At 37.2% G+C, this 20,294-nt stretch overlaps 1 protein-coding gene across 3 annotated transcripts in view; it reads right to left on the bottom strand.

Annotated features, from left to right (window-relative positions):
* Positions 1–20,294, bottom strand: part of cep290 (centrosomal protein 290) — a 46,109-nt gene that overhangs the window by 7,282 nt on the left and 18,533 nt on the right. For 2 of the 3 annotated variants that reach the window (XM_067437184.1, XM_067437186.1), the window contains 34 exons: positions 20,145–20,234; positions 19,062–19,184; positions 13,574–13,594; positions 13,114–13,407; positions 12,536–12,698; positions 12,268–12,368; positions 12,106–12,172; positions 11,892–12,004; positions 11,729–11,813; positions 11,512–11,645; positions 10,346–10,510; positions 10,114–10,263; positions 9,909–10,024; positions 9,512–9,614; positions 8,907–9,137; positions 8,063–8,236; positions 7,874–7,985; positions 7,555–7,760; positions 7,119–7,270; positions 6,203–6,314; positions 5,681–6,136; positions 5,281–5,445; positions 5,071–5,178; positions 4,848–4,982; positions 4,488–4,751; positions 4,279–4,386; positions 3,935–4,134; positions 3,626–3,839; positions 2,641–2,778; positions 2,075–2,296; positions 1,023–1,151; positions 567–712; positions 221–376; positions 1–124 (listed from right to left, as the gene is read on the bottom strand). In XM_067437184.1, coding sequence (XP_067293285.1) covers positions 1–124; positions 221–376; positions 567–712; positions 1,023–1,151; positions 2,075–2,296; positions 2,641–2,778; positions 3,626–3,839; positions 3,935–4,134; positions 4,279–4,386; positions 4,488–4,751; positions 4,848–4,982; positions 5,071–5,178; positions 5,281–5,445; positions 5,681–6,136; positions 6,203–6,314; positions 7,119–7,270; positions 7,555–7,760; positions 7,874–7,985; positions 8,063–8,236; positions 8,907–9,137; positions 9,512–9,614; positions 9,909–10,024; positions 10,114–10,263; positions 10,346–10,510; positions 11,512–11,645; positions 11,729–11,813; positions 11,892–12,004; positions 12,106–12,172; positions 12,268–12,368; positions 12,536–12,698; positions 13,114–13,407; positions 13,574–13,594; positions 19,062–19,184; positions 20,145–20,234 — 5,277 coding nt within the window. The remainder of the gene's footprint in view (positions 125–220; positions 377–566; positions 713–1,022; positions 1,152–2,074; positions 2,297–2,640; positions 2,779–3,625; positions 3,840–3,934; positions 4,135–4,278; positions 4,387–4,487; positions 4,752–4,847; positions 4,983–5,070; positions 5,179–5,280; positions 5,446–5,680; positions 6,137–6,202; positions 6,315–7,118; positions 7,271–7,554; positions 7,761–7,873; positions 7,986–8,062; positions 8,237–8,906; positions 9,138–9,511; positions 9,615–9,908; positions 10,025–10,113; positions 10,264–10,345; positions 10,511–11,511; positions 11,646–11,728; positions 11,814–11,891; positions 12,005–12,105; positions 12,173–12,267; positions 12,369–12,535; positions 12,699–13,113; positions 13,408–13,573; positions 13,595–19,061; positions 19,185–20,144; positions 20,235–20,294) is intronic. The other variant, XM_067437185.1, reaches the window with a different exon arrangement.

The raw sequence follows: 20,294 nt of genomic DNA, 5'->3' as shown, positions 1-20,294 counted from the left end.
AGATGGCCTCGATGGAGACTCTTTGGATAGTTGACTTTCCAGGGAGTGAATCCTCTCCTCAAGATATCGGTTCCTGATGGTAATATCCTCCATTGCTGCATCACGGGGTAAAGCTTGCTGCTGCCTACATAACCCACCATAGATATTAAACATTCATCAAGACAACATAAAAAAAAGACACATACTGCTTTGATATGAAGGGGCACGATTAGGAACACACTTTATCTCTTTGATTTGCAGCTCCAGTTCAGTGTTTCTCTTATGTAGCTCCTCAATCTCCCTGTCAGCTTCGAGGGTCCGTGCGCCAACGACCTGATCTGCGGTCACTCCTCTGCCCTTTAGTTTCCTCTGCAGACCCAACTTCTCCTGCTCCAACCTTCATGGACATCAGCCAACATCAACATGAGTGGAAATCTTCAACTTTTGTTCTCACTCTTAATAAATGGAAAAGTTAAGCTCACATTTATTGCATAAACATAGGTCATATTTATTTAAGATTCCTCAAACCATTAACACATCATTTGAAACTGGCCATTATGTGGATGGATTGGTGTCACGGCACAGACCTGCTATAAAGTTCCTTGATCGTTACTAATTGTTTAGACAGAGAATCCACTTCTTTCTCCTTCTCCTTGAGAACGTTCCGCACTTTCTCTACCTTGGCCTGCCACTTTTTACCTTCCTCCCACCTCACAATTTCTTCCTTAGAAGACTGCAAATAAAGAAATAATTTACAAGATTCATTCATGATTCATATATCAATAAATCACCCAGGATTACATTTGATGATTTTATTCTAGTTTTTGTGATTTAGACAGTTAATCAGAAAGCTAGACTTCACTACAATATGTAAAATTATATGAAAGAATAAGAGTGCAAAAAAACATGTAGCATCAAATAAAATATTCACCTTGAAAGATATAAAGGTTTCTTTAGGATTCTTCCACACAATTTTCTGCAATTAATTAATCTTTAAAAGCCTAACTGTATTTTCCCTCAGAGTAAATGCAGTTTGTGTTCACCTTGTCCTCCTTCAGGATGCTCCTCTTGTCTGCAGGGTCTGAGATGCTCTTCTTGTCCAGCTCCTGCTCTAACTTACGGATCTTCTTCTGAAGAGACTCTATTGTGGGTCCATCACTCTCAACCTGAGCCTGCACACACAAACATGACATACAAACATACGCGCACACACACACACACACACACGCACGCACGCACGCACGCACGCACAAAAAAAAAAAAAACAATTCATCTCTGATATACAGTCCTGGATAAAAGTCACATGTATTTACTCATCACCAATTCTGAAACCGGCACACCCCTACTCTGACAATTTTATTTTTTTCACACAAGGCTGCATTTAAGTAAAACAGTAATACTGTGAAATATCATTACAATTTAAAATAACTTGAAAATTAAAAGTTTCCATTTCCATCCAAAATGTAATTTATTCCTGTGATTGCAAAGCTGAATTTTCAGTATCATTACTCCAGTCTTCAGTGCCATTTTTATAAATCATTCCAATATGCTGATTTGGAAAGGAACATTTATTTTAAATGATTCATGTTTGAATACAGTTATTTGAAGAATAGAAAGATAAATATTTATTTGAAAGAGAAATGTTTTGTAACATTATAAATGTCTTTACTGTTAAGTGTGATCAATTTAGTCCTTTTCAAAAATATAAATGTACAAAAAAATGTATTGACCCCGAACCTTTGAAAAAAAGGTTCTACATAAATAAAGTTTTACTTTATTTACTTTAAAAAGTTGTAAGGACTATGCTTATACACACAAATAAAGCCTATTTTCCCCCAAGGACCACAAACTCAGATAGGAGTTAAAGTGAGGAGCTACACAATGGTGTCTAGACTTATTCACTGCCATCAAAGAAGTGCTCTGTTCAACCAGACATTGAGCAGAGGCTCTTCATTTGCAGAGAAAAAAGGGCAGATGACGCACTGTCCAAGTGCTTTAAGCCGCCGCTAGGATTACGCAGGATAAACGAAACATTTATGGTACGAGTAAACAAGGGTGAAGAACCAGTGCGAATTGGAAAAACATGCGGCCTGACCTGTAGGCCGCTGCTGAGCCTCTGGACCTTCTTCTTCTGCTCATTCAGCTGATCCTCCAGAACCTCTTTTTCACTCTGCAGCTTGTTGTGTGATTTCTGGCTCCTCTGAAGATCCTTGATCAAGTTCTCCATCTCCTCTTTCAGGGAGTTTTCTCTGGCTTTTGCCGCTCGTACGCCATCCTTAGCAAGCTGGAGCTCCTCATTAAGGTCCTTCACACATGCCTGATGAGGAACACGGGGATAAATAATTGCTTGGTTAGGGTTGGGGTAAAATTCTGTATCTTAAAAATGTAAGGGTGTCTTAAAAACCAGAAAGTTGAAAGCTCATTGGTTGCTTCCATCTTATGGCATTTTTTTTTAAAAACTTGATTGACAAATGATTAATTAAAGCAACTGGCCAATGCTTTTTAAAATTACATTTAAAAGAGGCATTTAAAACAAGTTATGATTTTTTTTGTATCGTTACATTTAACAACCCTTTTAATCATGAATTAAATTAATTATTTTGAAGCTGGTTCAGGAATAGGATAGGACAGGATAGGATAATCTTCTTCCTTATTTTTTACCCTAAGCTCTTTGGTCTGCTTGTCAACAGTCTGTTGAACATTGAGGGCCTCTTCCTTCTGAGCAGCATTGGCGATGATCTGATGTTCTGCTTGAGATGTCAACTCTGCTCGAAGTTCCAAGAGAGCTTTACTGAGAGCCTGCAGATAAGGAACCGAATTCTGATCTTAGTCACTTTCAAAAATCACAGCAGGTCTTATGCAATCTGAAAGATTCCATGATATTGCTGTGCTGGTGTGCCTACAACACTGAGTTTGTTCCCAACAAATCAGATAACAGGTTTAAAAGATGGATGACTAAAGACTTAACTGCCTATTGGACATTTATGAATAAGGGGAAACTTCAGAGCTTTCATATGCTTAAAGGAAATCATGGGCTAGAGAAACAACACTTTTATAGGCATTTGTGTCATTATTTAGAGCATGCTATCGGAGATGTATCAAGGAAAGGAGAAGATTAGTTGTTTTTTTTGTTTTTTTTCCTAGCCTATCAATTAAATGTCTGTAAAAATCGAATCTCAAAGTTGTATAGTGGGCTACAACAAGCTAAGCGGGTAGACACATTATACATAAAGGAGATTTTTGGCAAAGGTGCGGGTCGACTAGGCAAATCATTTTGTCTTGTTGATTTTGTCGACAAAGAGTCTTTCTTTTAATCAATATTGGTATGAGATACATAAATGTCAAGAAATGATTTGTAAGATTAAAATTCCTTTCAGTTTTGAGGGGATGCACTTGGGTTTGATTCCCAGTGATTTTCCAAAGAAATACCTGTTCAAGTTCCTAACAATAGGAAGTAAGAAAGCTATTACAAGAAAGTGGCTGCAACTAACTTTGCCTACTCTTGAAGACTGGATGAAAATAGTACATGACAATTTTACAATAGAAGCTAACCTATGCTTTAAGACTTAAGTCCCAGTTGTTTTTAGTACTATAGACTGGATTGAGTATTTGGTGCACATTTACTCTAGTGTCCACAGTGTGGTACCTTCAGCTGTTTCTCCTTGAGTGCCAGCTGTGTCTTCAACCGCTCCACAAGGTTCTTCATGGTGTTTGATGGTGACCTGACATTGGCCTCTTTCTGGGCCTCTAACTCAGTACGGAGGTAATGCTGTTCTTTCTCCATCTGAACGAGCTGAGCTCTCAGCTCCTCTGCCTCCTGGGACAGACCCTTCATTTGTGCAGCGTGTCTCTCCTCCAGTCTTGGAATGGAAAGACATTAAAAGTAGCATGAGGAATAAATATCTTGATATTGATCAATATCAAAACAGTGGGATTGTTTCTCTCCTTGTCTCACCTGGCTGTTTCTGCAGTGTGTTGCATAGCTTGTGCTGCTGCCAGCTGTCTCTGTTGGTCAAGTTCTGCAATGGCCACCTTCAGCTTGTGTGTTAGTGAGGACAGCGAATTGTCCTGCTCAGTCACCGTCTGCTCCATTTCTGCCAACCGCACCAAGTGATTATTGGTCGGTATTGTGATAGTTGGTTTCTTCATTAGCTCCTAGAGAACAATAAAATAGCATATAATCTAATAAAGATGACAGCAGCCACGATTAATGACATTTTTATATTTATTATGTGCACTTTTTTGTACTTTCTTCTTTTTGGCACCCTATCCTAGCTTTATAATGAATACCCTAGGTACCAAAGCTGTCTGCTTGATACGGTCCAGCGATGTTTCCATATAAACGTCCAGTTTCTGATGCAGAGCCCTGACCTCTTGCTCATGCCTTTTGCCAATCTCTTCCTGCTCCTGGGAAAATATAAAATCAAGTTTGAGCTGTATGAGTTTTTACATAGTTTTATTGTGCAATAAAGATTTATGAAGCTTCAGTTTTATACTTAAATAGGCACCTGACGAGCCTTTGCTAACATGTTCTGGTATTTCTTGAGAACCTCTTCTTTCTGATCTAGACGACCTTGTAGGTTATTAATGGTCTGGTGGGCGACCTTTATGGCGGGCTGGGTCTCAGAGTCCTCTTGTTTGGTCAGGTCAGCCAGGAGCTTCTCTCTCTCAGCAGCGGCTGGTAGGCGAAGCCTCAGTTCATTTATCACTTTGTCTCGAGATAAGACGTTCTGTTCTGATGTCCACAAAGCAGCTTCTTTTTCCTTCAGCTTCTGCTCAGAGAAAGTCCTTGTAAAATAACCTTACTTCAGTAACAAAGTTTGCAATTAGTTAAATTTCCACAATCGCTTGTGGAATAAAAAAAGTACCTCTTCCAGAATTTTGCAGGTGGCTTTTGTTTCAAGGATGGTACGAACGTGCTCTTTGATTTTTCTAAGAGCGTAGTCTAACTGGTGCGCTAAAGGCTGACTTGGATCTGGCAGAGAGCCTGTGGCTTCCTCAAACTAAACTCAAACAGGACAAGTTAAGTGTAAGTTAAAGTTTAATTTAGTAAACAGCTTACCACAATACAGTAGCAAACAAGTCTGCTACCTTCTGAGCTGTGCTTAGGATTTCATCCTTCTGTTTCTCATAGGAGTCGAGCTGGCGCTCCAGTTGGACCTCCCTCTGATCCCAGATCAGTTGCTGCTCCTCGAGAAGCTGATACGAGGACAACAAATATTATTAGAAATCACGATTGTATAGTGTATGCTCTGTATAGTGTAAAAAAAGATAAGAGACATGTTTAGATGCAATGCTGACATTATTCTGCTGCACCAACTCCTCTTCCTGGCCACTGATGGTGCGTTCCTGATCTGCCACAATGTTCTTAAGGTATTTTATCTCTTCCCGCTGGCTAGTGAGCTCTCTGCACTGCCTCATTTCCAACAGTCGAACTTCCTCCAGTTTCTTATGCCACTCAATCACCTGTAATGGTTTATTATTGAACTGTAAATTCTGCAGCTGAGTGTAAATTACTGTTTATGGGAACAATTTCCTTTGGTAATATGAGCAACTTAACTCATGTGAATAGATATAAGTAAAAAGATATAAGGTATAAAATGAATATATATATTTATCTTTAAAATATATGTGAATAATTATTATAAATAAATAATAATAATTATATATTTTTCAAGAATCACATTACAACTCAACCTACTTTCTGAGCTCCTTTGGCATCTTTCAGTGTTGCTATGAGCTCTTCCAACCCCTTCAGCTTTAACTCCAGTTCTTGTGCCTTCCCTTCTGCTTTCTTCCTCTCCACTGCCGCCCTTTGTGCCTCCTCCCTGGCCCGTGCCCTGTCCTCCTGCAGGTGGAGCATGGTGCTGGAAAACTTCTCCTGTTGGGGCAGCGGTAAGGCTCCTGAGAACTGTCTGCGGAGGGCCTGAATGGTGTGGCGCAGGTGTCTGGCCCGCTGGTGACCCTCCTGCCTTGCGTGCCACAGTGTCTGCTGCTGGGTATCCAGCTGCTGTTCGATTCTGAGCTTCTGCGCTTCTAATTTCTGCAGGCGTGTGGTGGCGGCCTCCAGCCGGCTGATTGCTGTGGTCTCGCTCAACTGGAGAGCTACAATGTGCTGATGGAGTTTGGCGATAAGGGCCTTTTCATCAGACTGAGCCTGAGGAGATGTGCAATTAGGGACATGATCAAAATGGTGTACAGCTGAAAAGAGAAAAAAACATACCTGGTAATCCAACACCTGTCTCCTCAGGCTTTCTACTTCCTTTTCTCTTGACTGCTGTCTGGCCTCCAGAGCTGAAACCTGCATTTTAGCGACATCCGACACCTCCCGTAATCTGCAAACATTTTAAACATCTTAAAGGACAACTCTGGTGAAAAATGAACCTAGGGGTAATTAACACATGGTTACTGAGTAGATCGTTCTTTGGGATGCGTTTTCATGAAAATCGAATGTAAAAAGTTTTATCTCTAAAAACAGATTAGCTTATAACGCTATTATATGGGGCACAGAATAAGTAAAATTAAACGTTAGTAAAATAGTCTCGACGAGACCATATTAGATTCCAAGTCACAGTTCATCACTTAGCACAGCGTTCATGGCTGGACTTGTCGAGACTGTTTTCCAAGATGGCTCCTGTCTGTATATGCGCAATTTACTGTCTTTATAAAGTATCTTATTAAACTGTTTGTACACTTACAAAGTTCTCAATGCTTCAGTTTGCATGGAGGGACCCTCATTATGCTACAGTGATAGTGTGAGGCTATTTTGAGCCTTGTTAGTGGTATTACATAGACTGTCCGTCTATGTAATATACATAGACAGTTTACGTCTATACATAGACTGTCCGTCTATGTATAAACTGCTTGTTATTTACTATTATTGTGAAGCTTCCTTGAGCTTGAGAAAGGCGCTATATAAATTAAACATATTATTATTATTATTATTATTAACTAGCGATTTAATTTGACTTATTCTGTGCCCCATAGACAAGGGTTATAAGCGAATCAGTTTTTAGAGATACAACTCTTTACATTCGATTTTCAAGAAAACGCATCCCAGAGAACGATCTACTCGGTAACCATGTGTTAATTACCCCTAGGTTCATGCACAGGTGCACAGGTTGAGTCAACAGGCTTACTTGGACACTTCAATTCGCAGCTCTGCCTCGGTTTTCTCCAGTTCGGTGATTCGCTTGCGATCAGTGTCGCTGATATCTTTGCTTACGCTGTCCGCCAGCTCGTCCCTGAGCTCCCGCTCTATCCTCTGAGCCTCCAGGTTTAGTTTTGTAAGCTGTACGCCACCATACAGAAATATATGCAAAATATTAGTTTTAGCTTATGAAATGTTCAACACGCTGTTTTATAAACAATTAATAAAACAAAAGTTTATTAAATGCTCAATGTGTTTTACAAATATAAAATAATAAATAAAAGCTTATTAAATGTTCAATCTACTTTGTTTTTATAAATCAATATAATGTTCAAGCTAAGGTGTTCAAAGTGTCTGTATGGTTGTTCGGGGTATTCGAGTTATTAGGGTATTCGGGATGGATGCAAGAGATAAGTCAGACCCACCTCAGCAAACTTGGTCTCTAGCTCAAAGTTGCGCTCTTCCACCTGTTTGAGGGAGTTCCTCAGGTGCTCGTACATCTTCTGAGCATGTTCGGCTCGCTGTCTCTCATTTAGCTCCTTCATCTCCAGCATGGTGATGCGTCTGGACACAGATACAATCTCGCTGTTGGCCAAGGCTTTGGCTGCCTTGTCCATGCTGTTTTCGCCACCTGTGAACAGCCGAAGAAATCACGGGCAATAGGTCAGCGTTCAGTAATTATTATACGATGATGTCATTCATAATGCTTCAACACTGCTTTTGTTTTTTGTAAGTGATGTCTACCAGTCGTGCTGAAGTTTTCCCAGGCCTGCTCCAATGTGTGAAGCTTCTCTTTGCTGATCTCAAGCTCTTTATTGATGGAGTCAATGCATTCATGTAAAGACACATTCTCTCTCTGAAAGCAAAGGAGTGTGCTGTAATAAAAATGAAGAAAGAAGTCTATTGCTTTATGTAATTTGCCACGAGATGTACCTCCAGGTGCTCCAGAGAGTTTGTCTTCTGAACAAGGTGATTGTCTTTCTGTAGGAGGTTTCTGTACTTGATGGTGAGCTCGGTGTATTGTTTGTTGGCTATCTCCAGCTCTGATGCAGGAACACTACCATCAAGGGATTTCTGCAATGCGGCTATTTTAAACGCTGCCATTTCCTGAGGGCAAAGAAGTTTACAGAGGTGAGAAGAGGTCAGTTACAGCTCTCAGCAAAGATGACTACAAGCCTTGAAAAGCAACAAAACAATACTAAAACAACTATATTTGTATCTTTTTTCAATATCGCAATGTTGTGTTAAGAGTTCATAATGTTCATATTATCATACACAATTATTTGGCAAAAAAGGCAAACCACAGCTATGTGCTTTATTTTACTATGCAAAAACAAAAATGCATAAAAAAACAAAGCTCAACATAATCAGCTATTTATATTTGTTTGATTCTTTTATTTTTTTTGCATGTGCTCATAATTCCTTTGTTTGACAGCCTGGACAAACAAATATGTTTGTACAATTTGGCACGACTCAACATGATTACAAAATCTTTACCAAATATTTAATAATATTTAAATAAAGGGTAAAAATTTAAATTTTCCTTGGTCAGACATCACTTTCGGATACTCCTGTTTATCAGAGGTTTTTAAGCTTTATGACACCATGGTCCTCCAAATATGATGATACCCTTGTAAGAGACTCTCTAACCAAAATAAAGTATAAAGTAAAAAGTATATACTGTACAAAATATTGTAAATATGTGTAGAATATTATATACAAAATACATCTCCTCATTCATGAATTTCTTTTTCATCTGAGTGTTAATGCCTAATACCTTGAACCTCTGCAGGTAGCCAATTCTTTCTGTTACCGCGGCCTCCATGTGGCTGAAATCATCCTTCAGTTTGCCGTTCTCCTTCCTCAAGTGTTGCTCGAGCTCTAGCAGAGTCGTGTAACGTCGCGTCAGACACTTCTCGTTCACCCTGAGAACCATCATTTTCCGGGCCGTCTCAGCCAGCTCCCGTCTGATCTCACTCGGGTCCTTTTCATGAGCCTCTATCCAGTGCTGGAAAAAAGTAATCATGGGTAATCATGAAACGGACAAATTATGAACTTAGTGATTTTTGGTTAAATGAAGACATACATACAAAACCGGATTTTTACCACCACAATGATAATTTCCTTATTCTAAGAATTTTTTTCAATGTTGTAAATAAAACAAAGATTACTGGGAGTACATGAAAATAAAATTTCAGTCTTTTTACTTCAGAATGTCAAGTTTAATTCAATGTGTTACTTGCTAAATCTTTATTATTCTTTGTGACATTTACTAGCAATTTCTGAGTGAGAAGTATTTCTTCACCTTTTTTGTGTACAGATCTGAAATGGGATGAGGGTGAATTTTGTGTGAAAATGATCAAATATCAAAAAGAGACTTACATTGTACTCTTTGATTTTTACTGCATCTACCTCCCTTTGTTCCTCAAGTTTGGATTTCAATTCTGCAAAAGAGTCCCTCTCTTTCTGCCAAGACTCCCTCTCACTGGAGCAGACAGGCACCGTGAATTAAAACCATGTTTTATTGATTACCATTCATATGTATAATCATATAATCATATATATGTATTATTTTTTTAACATTATATATATATATATATATATATATATATATATATATATATATATATATATATATATATATATATATATATATATATATATATATATAATATATATATATATACTTAATATAACATACAATAAACATCTTTGTCTTGGCATACCTTTTTTATATATGATATTTTATAACATAAATGATCTTTATTGCTCTGCATACCTTTGATACTCCTTATATAGAAGTCCTTGTTGATGGCGGATGACTGCAAATTTTCTTTTATACTCTTCCAGAGCCGAACTGAGCTGCTCAATGGAATCTTCTTTGTTTTTGATCTCCTGAACATCCACAGTTGGGAGTCTTAATATTATATACCTTACATCTGGTTTTCATTATAACACGAAACAGTTACCGGACTGACACACACCTGTAGGAGTTGCACTATGTATTCATTGAGGGCGTTTATGGCCTCGGCACTAGTTGGTGTCATTTCTTCAGGCAGAGCTAATGTCTTGTAAGGAATGGAAGTACCAGCTGGTTTGCTCATTGATTCAACCTCACTTTCCAAGCGAGCAACCTACATCAATAGACACAAAAAATAAGGAATGCCAGTGAATTTGAAACCATTTTTTTGTATTTTTGGTATTTTGAGTAAATACCTTCTCATTAGCTTTCGTTAACTGATAGAAAGTGTTTGCTGCCTCCTCTCTAGCATCCTTCAACTCCTGCCGTAGCTCCTCGTTGCGGCCGGTCAGCTGATCTACCTGCGTTCTCAGGTGGAGGCTTGCATCAAACTTTCCCACTGAATACTTCATCTCCAATGCCTTAAGATAAACACAGATATCACTCATATATGCTGTGACAGGATATTTTGGAACAGGACCAAAAACTTCCTATTCGAGAATGTAAGACTGAAAAAAAGTTATAAAAATGGCATGTCACTATACCAGCACAAAATCTGTGCTTGCAGAATTCTGTTGAAAGCTCTGCAGATTTCCGCAGAATTTGACTGCCTGTCTCCCCTTGCATTTTCATCCATTTTCCCCTCACTTTAATTACAGGCTTTCATAAAATATTTTATCAATAAGCAAATTTAAGATAATTTGATAATCGTTAGAGCAACCGCGAGTGTAGCACTGTTAGCTCAGTTAAACACATTTTACTACAGACCATTGCGTGTATAATTTTATATAATGTATTATTTTAAATACATAATTATACAAATAAAATACATAAACTTATTTTAAATTTAAGGAGCCAGCACATGACATACAAGAAAAAAAGGTAAATAATGTGCACGATTTACCCTACTAGTATTTTGCTGCATGTGTGGGGCACTGTATAAATTAAATATTGTATTACTTATAAAATGTAATTTTATGTTTTAAATTTACAACTACATAATTAGGACTTTTTAAAAATTAAAATATACATGCATAATATGTAAATTATTTTATTATTTATTAAAATTATTATTTAAAAACATAAAATTTTGTCAATTAAATTTTGCATTACTTGTAATTTGATATTTTAATTGAATATTTTAAATGCACAAATCATAATAATTTATTATTTATTTATAAATTAAAAGCATTATTTATTATATTTTTCAGACATAAATGATGTTTCCTCAAATATTACTTATTAAATGTATAATTCTATATTTAAATTTGTAATTTCACATTCATAATTATAATATTTATGATTTATTTTTAATTCAATCAATAAAACATTACTTATTATTGTTTTTTATTAAATATTAGGAAAAAAATAATGCACTACTACACAGATTCAGCGAGGGCCCACTAAATGTTGGTAAACGTACACTGACGAGTCTCTCCAGGCTGGGAATGCTGACGCCAGTGGGTGTGGGTGTTTTCTTCTGAGCGTCCTGGATGGCCTGCAGGATCTCCTTCATGCCCTGCTCCAGCTGTTTATTCTCATTTAGCATTTCATTCACTGCAGGAGAGAGAGAAACATTATAGTCATGGAAACCACCTGACACTGCAAGCGTTGCAAGGTCACGCAGTGATGCTTCTCACATTTGGCCTTGAACTGGGCAGATTCTGTCCTCTTGAGTTCCAGTTCTTTCTCTTTGTTGCTCAGCTCTTTCTGTAGACGCTGGTTCTGAGAAACAAACAGGTTGATATCTAAACTTTAACAATTTTGATGTTCAAAACTCATTGTTCTCTGATAAAGGCTTACTTTGCGTTTGAGCTCTTCATCTGTAGATCCAGAGACAGGCCTCTCTCTAAGAGATCTGCTGGGCTTTTCTTCAACACTGTCATCAAGCATTGAACTACTGACTACTGATATGTCTTAAAAAAGGAAAGTGCTGTCAGGTTTCATTATATACTGTTAATAATAATAGGACATGAGTCTGTAACTGATATGCAGCATCTTGGAGATAAGAGCTTACCTTTGCCCTTCACCAGAGCACGAACACGTTGTTTCAGCTCGAGTCTTTCCTCCTCAAGACGCTCAATCTAAGGATGGTCCCGGGTCACAAGGTTTACAAACAAAATTAAAGCGGGATAATGGACCAAAGCCAGACCACAGAGATAACGTTAATCTGTTTTACCTCTTTCAGCAGGACCTGGTTCTCAGCTTTGTACTGTCTCTGCTTCAAAACCTTTGATCTCTGGAATTCACTCAAATCCAGTTCTTCCTTTGGATTTAATCCTAGTGTGGGAACATGTTCACAATGACAGTCAAAGCTGATTTTTCTTTTAGCAAAATCAATATGGTCGATGAAAACAATCTTTATGTCTAGGTGTAGGTTAAAACAGAGAAACAGTAACTGCGACAGGTTCCTGATAGGAATCTTAAAAGCAGGTTGAAGAAATTACCCAGCCGTTCTCGTAGGTCTTCGTTCTCATCTAGTAAATTGTTGATTTTGATCTCCAGCTGGTTTATCTCTTTTGTCATGGCTTCTATCTCCCGGTCTCTCACTCGCATTTGATTTTTACATTCTTTGATCTCAGTGATTGCAGCTTCCAAACCATCCGTCCCCTGAAAGACAGTCAAGTGCTTCAAGCCGAACTTCTACAGTTTGTAGGCATAATATAACATTTTACAAGTGAAAGTGACCCTTTGTTGCTTTATGAATGTTTATCTCTCCATAAAATGAATTTATTTTTTCATTCGTTTTTAAAATGAACTGTACATTTAATTACCTTTTTTATTTCAGCATTTTTTTAAATTACATAATTTTTTGTATAAGGGAGCTTATAAGGAGTGGCTCATAATATCCTTTGGCTCATATTGTTCCTAAAGGCATCATGTGCAACTACTACTTGGACACTTTTTGAGAAGATGCTATTGGAAAATAGAGTAACTAACTGTCAGGCTATTTATAGTAACCAAAAAGTATTTGGAATTTGTACATTTTACAATACTGAAGGGGAGTGCTATGTTATAAACTCACAGACTCATAAAGACGGATTCGACTGAGGGTGTCATTGAGTTCTTTGTCTTTGTCCCTGGCGTCACATTCAGCCAGTTGGGCGGCACGCTCGGCCTCCAAAGCTCTCCTTTCAGCCACCTGCAGTTTAGAGCTCAAGTCCTCCAACCTACGCTGCTGCGTGCTGACATGGCCCTTATCTTTCTTCAATGGTTTTTTCAGTTCCTCGATGAGCAGAGCATTTTTTTCCATTTCTGTCGTGTACTGCTCGACTTGCTCTGACAGCATCTTGATCTGGTTGTCCCTCTCTTGCACAGCCTTTTGAAGTCAAACACAAAGTCAGTCACTTCTTTAAACTCCCACTGGGATAGAATGAGATGAACCAATATGACGGAAACAGTGAATAAAGACAGATGACTGACAGATGGAAAACTGAGAATGAATGACACATAAAGCAAAGGAAATGAGAAACAGAGATACTCACGCCACACAGTTCATATATGACCTGACTCGGCCGAGTCATAAAAGGAGAGAGAATGGAAAAAGGAAACATTTGCAAACCAATGAAGCATTAAGGAAGTAGTTACAATTAAAAGGAGCATGCATCAAAAAGAACACACAAACACAGAGAGAGAGACATGATATAGCACACAAACTAAGTCAGATTGGCAACGCATTAGCATGGATTTGAGGCCTGTTTCACATATCTCACATCTGTGGTGAGTTTCTGCACTCATATTAACAGGTTACAGCATTCATGCTGTGTTCTCAGAAGCATCACTGTGGCGATGGTGAGTCCTGCCACTGAAAATATTTTTGTCAGGGGTCATATACCAAACTTAAAGGGAAACACTTTAAAATGCACTATAAAACTATTAACCTATCGATCTGTCTAAGCACAATCTTTAGCATTACAGGCTATTATTACATAAACTAAAAGTGGGACACATTGTTACTTTAAAACAGTACAGGCTACAGGCTACGTTCCACATGACAAACACATAAACATTTTTTATTTAGCAAGTCTGACTGAATCCAGATGATTTGCGCGATTTATAGCTATACTTTGGGGTTTGGTTTCCATTCCTTATAAATTCATTAATGTCTTACTCACATTCAATCAATTTCACAACAAGTTTGTTAAAAATATCAATGGGCAAATTTTAAAAACTAAAAAAGTTTTACTACTAAACAGGCACTTATCAATGTCATAACCGCAGCAGTAACACGTCAGGATGTATGAAACAGGCCTAAGACAAAGCTTTTTTCCTAATTAATAGGACAACATTTTGTACCTAAATTTGAAGTAATATGAGTTTTGTTTATAAATTAAAATGAATACGAGAGAAAGAATAAAAACAATGACTTATTAGTACAATGCAAATCATCACCTGAGTTTAATTAAAATTAAATTAAAAATTAAATTTTGGTTTATAATTTAATAATTATCATTTCTTATCAAATGTAATATTTATAATTACTTATTACAAATTATACATAAAATATTCAATTCAACAAATACATGTGTATGTACGGAAGCTTATTGCATTCACTAGAGAAAAAAAAAAATCTACTCTGTTTTTCTGAATTAATGAGATCCCTCAAAGTCCAGCCAATAGCTCTATTTTAGCTGGATTGCATGGAAGTAAACATGTCCCGCCTTTTAAATTTAATCTGGATTTATTTTACTTTGGGTTTGAGACATTGTCTTTAAGTAATAAAAATTGTATTGTTTTTAGTGCGTCAACTTTGTGCAGACACCTCAAGATAGCAGAAAAGAACATTCTGATGATCTGTTTGACATTGCTATTGCACTCCATGGGCATCTAGTATTTTCAACAATTGCCTGATTGTCTCTCGTGTCACCACGTAGCCAGCCTTAATGCATTTCAGATGCATCATCTTAACACGATCACATAGTAATGCGTATCAATAGTACACGTGTGAAATCGTGTCTAATATCGTCTGGAATGTATATTGTGTGGAATGTATACTGAGATAATGCAAGTGCTACGCAGCCTTTCGCGTGCATTCTGAGACAAGTAAGTCATTAATTAAAAAAAAACGAACAAAATATTGTTTTTCAAGAAGAAATTAAGTCATTAATTCAGAAAAACAGAAAAAAAAAAATTCAAGAAAAAGTTATCTCGTAATTCTGAGATAATTAAGTCATTAATTCAGAAAAACAGAGATTTTTTTCTCTCAAGTGAATGCAATAAACTTGAGGGGAAAAAATCTACTCTGTTTTTCTGAATTAATGACTTAATTTTTTCTTGAAAGAAAATATTTTGTTCTGTTTTTCTGAATTAATGACTTAATTATCTCAGAATTATGAGATAATTTTTCATGAATACATTTTTTTGCTCTGTTTTTCTGAATTAATGACTTCATTTTTTTCTTGAAAAAAAAAAAAAAGTTCTGTTTTTCTGAATTAATGAGATTCCTTTAAAATCCAGCCAAGAGCTCTATTTTGGCTGGATTGCATGGAAGTAAACATGTCCCGCATTTTAAATTTAATCTGGATTTATTTTACTTTGGGTTTGAGACATTGTCTTTAAGTAATAAAAATGGTATTGTTTTTAGTGCATCAACTTCGTGCAGACACCTCAAGACAGCAGAAAAGAACATTCTGATCTGCTTGACATTGCTATTGCACTGATCCAGTATTTTCAACAATTGCCTGATTGCCTCTTGTGTCACCACGTAGCCAGCCTGAATGCATTTCAGATGCATAATCTTAACACGATCACAAAGTAATGTGTATCAATAGTACGAGTGTGAAATTGTGTCTAATGTATATCGTCTGGAATGTATATTGTGTGGAATGTATACTGAGATAATGCAAGTGCTACACAGTCTTTCGCGTGCATATGATACGCACTTTATGGCGTGCATATGAGATGCTCTTGGGTAGGTTGGGGGTGGTGGGGTGGGGGGTTTGTACGTATAATACGCCATAAAGTGCGTATCATAAGCACGTGAAAAACTGTGTACCATATGCACACCAAAACTCATTTTAGCGTATACATTCCACAAGATTGCACACTTATTTATACTATTTATACGCATTTTCATGAGATCGGGCTCGCAAAGCATACCATATCTGATATGGAGAAACAGGCAAATTCTTGAGGTGTCTACACAAATTTGACGCACTAAAAACAATACCATTTATATTACTTAAAGACAGCAGCAATGTTTCAAACCCAAAGTAAAATAAAACTGGATTAAACTTGAAAGGCGGGACATGTTTACGTCCATGCAATCCAGCTAAAAGCAGGATTTTGAGGGATCTCATTAATTCAGAAAAACAAAACAAAAACTTTTTTTCAAGAAAAAATGATCTCATAAGTCTGAGATAATTAAGTCATTAATTCAGAAAAACAGAGCAAAAACTTTTTATTCATTAAAAAATGATCTCATAATTCTGAGATAATTAAGTCATTAATTCAGAAAAACAGAGTACATTTTTTTTCGTCAAGTGAATGCAATAAGCTTCCGTACTTTCATGCTCACCAAGCCTGCATTTATTTGATTAAAAAATATAGTAAAACAGTAATATTACAAATTTACAATTTTTGTTCTATTTGAATATATATTTTATTTATTCCTGTGATGCAAATCTGAATTTTCAGCATCATTATTCCAGTCTTCAGTGTCAAATGATCCATCAGAAATCATTCTGATATGATGATTTGCTGCTCAAGAAATATTTCTCATTATTATCAATGTTGAAAACAGTTGTGCTGCTTAATATTTCTTTGATACATTTTTTCAGGATTTTTTTTGCAGGAATGACTGGAAAACTCAAAAGAACAACATTTATTGAAACACAAATCTTTTGACATCTTTACTGTCATTTTTAATCTTACTGACACCAAACATAAAATAACATATTATAAATGTAACATTAAATAAGTACATATTGACACCCTTGGGGCCAGATTTATTAAACAGGGCAATTTAGAGTGAGAACGCAATTCCACAGAAGCCCGGTTGGGACTGGACAGTTTTGCATGTGATCTACTGACATCATGCAAATTAATGAACACAGACGCACCCGGATCATTCCCTTAAAGGGGGGGTGAAATGCTGTTTCATGCATACTGAGCTTTTTACACCTTTAAAGACTTGGATTCCCATCCTAAACATAGACAAAGTTTCAAAAACTAATGTTGGACGTTTGATGGAGTATTTCTGTGTTAAAAATACTCCTTCCGGTTTCTCACAAGTTTCGGCGAGTTTTTTTCGAGTATGGGTCTACTTGACGTTAAATAGATCGGAAGGTCCTTGTATGGGCCGTATGGGCTCTTCTCCCGGAAGGGTGCGTGCGCGCATAACTAGAGGGAGAGAGAGGAAATGCACGCCGTAAACAGTCTCTCAGGTGCAGATCCAGTCGTCCGTGAACACTTATGACGCGCCGCGCTCCACTTTATTCCTATGGGTGACGTCGAGCGACTTCAACGCTTCAGCACAGCATTCCGGGAAGGCAGCGCTGCATTTGAACCGATTTGAACGCAGAAATGACGGGAAGCTTCAAGGCATCGCTTCAGTCGCGTCGCAAAGTGGATCTCCACGGTCACTGCTGTCACAGGACTTCACCAAATCATACCAAAGAAGTGTGTTTTTGACAGAGCGGTCCCAGCGAGTAAGATTCGGTCCTGCTTTGGAAGCAGCCGGTGAGTAAATCAACTTCAAATGTCTCTGCTATTGGCTACCGTCGCATGAGTAAACATCAGTAAACGATACGATCACGTGCTTCGTCATTCAAATGCGCTAACGGTTACTCCATTGTTGTTCTGTATAACACTAGTCTGACTCTTACGTGCAAAACCGTTTTGCTTGCTACCTCTAAGGTCTAGTCACATACAATAGTCCATAAACCGAATCATGTCCTCATAAACTGCGCGTAAAGACACACAAAGGCCCCTAAATACAGTACATACCACAGAGACGGACATCCTGATGTTGCCGTTTCTCCTGTTCAATTTATTTCAGCCTCAGATTTGATTGTGGATCATTTTCTGTATTAGCTGAGATAGCGATGGGTTTCTCCACGCTTGAGGACATCACTGCTTTGTGCACATTCGTCATTCTTTAGCTCCGCCCACACGATACGCCTCCAGGCGCTCGGTTTTTTCCGGAAAGACTCGGTACAGCCCATATTTCTTTTATAAATATGATAAAACTAAAGACTTTTCGGAGATATGAAGGATGCAATACTACTCTATAGGTACTCAAGATTGACATGAGATTGACTGAAACTTAGTGTTTCACCCCCCCTTTAATGACCAGCGCAATCTAGTTAGATCTAGCAATCTAAAAATACTAGTTAGTGTCTGATTTAAGATGTGCTTTTTTGGGGGGGGGTTGAAGAATGGAGCAAACGCCAGTAAACAGACGAGTGCAAACCTTTGTAAATCCCCTTGTGTGATTCATTTAGATACTCTCCTCCCATAAGTTTTGTATCTGAAAGGGAAATTCCAACAAATGCATGTGCAATAAGCTTAGCCGCAAAAATAACTGTGCCCAGAACTTTTCAGTGCAAATTTATCACTGTATGTCTTTATTAAATCCTGACAGTAGTTGTTAACAGCAAAAGAGGGTCTGCGCTGGTGCAAGCTGTTAGAAAATCTGGCCCTCAGGATAGAGAGCTGTCATATGTAGTTTTTTTTTTTTTTTTACGATACTGGTGGCAAAAGAATACTTTTAAAACAGGTACCGGTGCCTAAATGGTGCCTGAACCGATACTTTAAAAAAAATAAAGGGCCACGAAACAATGGTGGATGACATTGAAGAATGGCTTTTTATTGAAAAATGAATGTCTTTATTTTTTTATTGTCTCTGCCTAGCCGCCAGCCAAAGCGCGAAAGCACGTTTGAATTTAAGTGGCAGGCACTGAAATCGGATTCGGCCTGGTTATATAGGTAGGGTTTCAGTACCCAACTCTAGTGATATAATATCTGACTGACCTGCTGCAGTGCGATAATGTTGCTTTTGTCAGAGTCCATCTGAGCAGCTCGAAGTTTCTCCCTCAAATCTCTGATCATCTGTTGATACTCCAAAATTTCCATATCTTTCCCTGATAAAACACTCTGAAACCGACACAAAAACATGACATTTAGAGCATGTAGAACATCATCAACTACCAAAAGATTAAAGCTGACATTTCCTTCATTTGACTCATTTGTATTTTATAATATTTTTACAACCAGGCATCATTTGAGCAACTCTAATTACTAGCTATTCCAACTTTTTGGGGCTTTTTCCATCAGGTATCACATCTATTCAAACAAAGAGCAGTTCGAAAGGAAATTATTATTGGCTTTGCGAGGATGTTCTTAACAAATTTTTTTATAGGCGATTTGTGTAAATTTGTTTAGAGTCATTATGTGTTAGTGTCATTATGTTAAATATGATACTTGTTATTTTTTTATATTCCTCTAAAGCGGTTATTTGTATTGTATTTGTTATGGATCATAAACATTAAAAAAGCATAAGATTTTTTGAATGTTTTTGTTACTCCCAATGAGATTATGTGATCTTTATTTGTGTCTGGAGTTTGTTCTTTATTTTGGGGGCAGTGTGAACTAGCCTTTAAAATATTGTATTTTCCATGAACATCTTAAGTTAATATAATTAATCATAAAATGCTATTAATTTTTTAATTGTGCAATAAAAAAAATTCTATTCCATTCAATGACTGATATGCGTGATTTTATATATATTTATAAATGAAAAGCCTTCTTAGAATGCATACAAGCCGAATTCCACTGTAGATACCACAATTTTAAATAAATACAAATGTTTCTCTTGGATCATTTACTCAAAAGTCGTTGGCAGAGTCTTACACAAAGGCAAGTATTCTTCTGAAGTAACTTCAGAAAATGACAGCAAATATGTCAACAATTCCAAACAAACAGCCAAACAAAATAAAACAACAGTGCACTACTGAGAAATTGGTGAAGTTCATGAAACTTGACCTTATTTGCATACAAGCTGTTTTTATTTGGCAAAGCTGAATTTTGCCATTTGGAGGGGGTGTGTTGGCTCACCTTCCACTCCTCGACTTTGGTATTAACAGCAGCCATTACAGGATCATCCTCTTCAACTCGAGCCTGGATCTGTTCACTTAGCTCTCTGACCTGTATGAAGACATTATTTTACAATGAGGTCCATTACTGCCAAAAGTAGCTATGAGAACC

Source organism: Pseudorasbora parva, chromosome 25, assembly GCF_024679245.1.
Source record: "Pseudorasbora parva isolate DD20220531a chromosome 25, ASM2467924v1, whole genome shotgun sequence".
Classification (NCBI taxonomy): domain Eukaryota; kingdom Metazoa; phylum Chordata; class Actinopteri; order Cypriniformes; family Gobionidae; genus Pseudorasbora; species Pseudorasbora parva.
The sequence above is the reverse complement of the archived record's forward strand: the minus strand, read 5'-3'. Positions and strand labels throughout refer to the sequence as shown.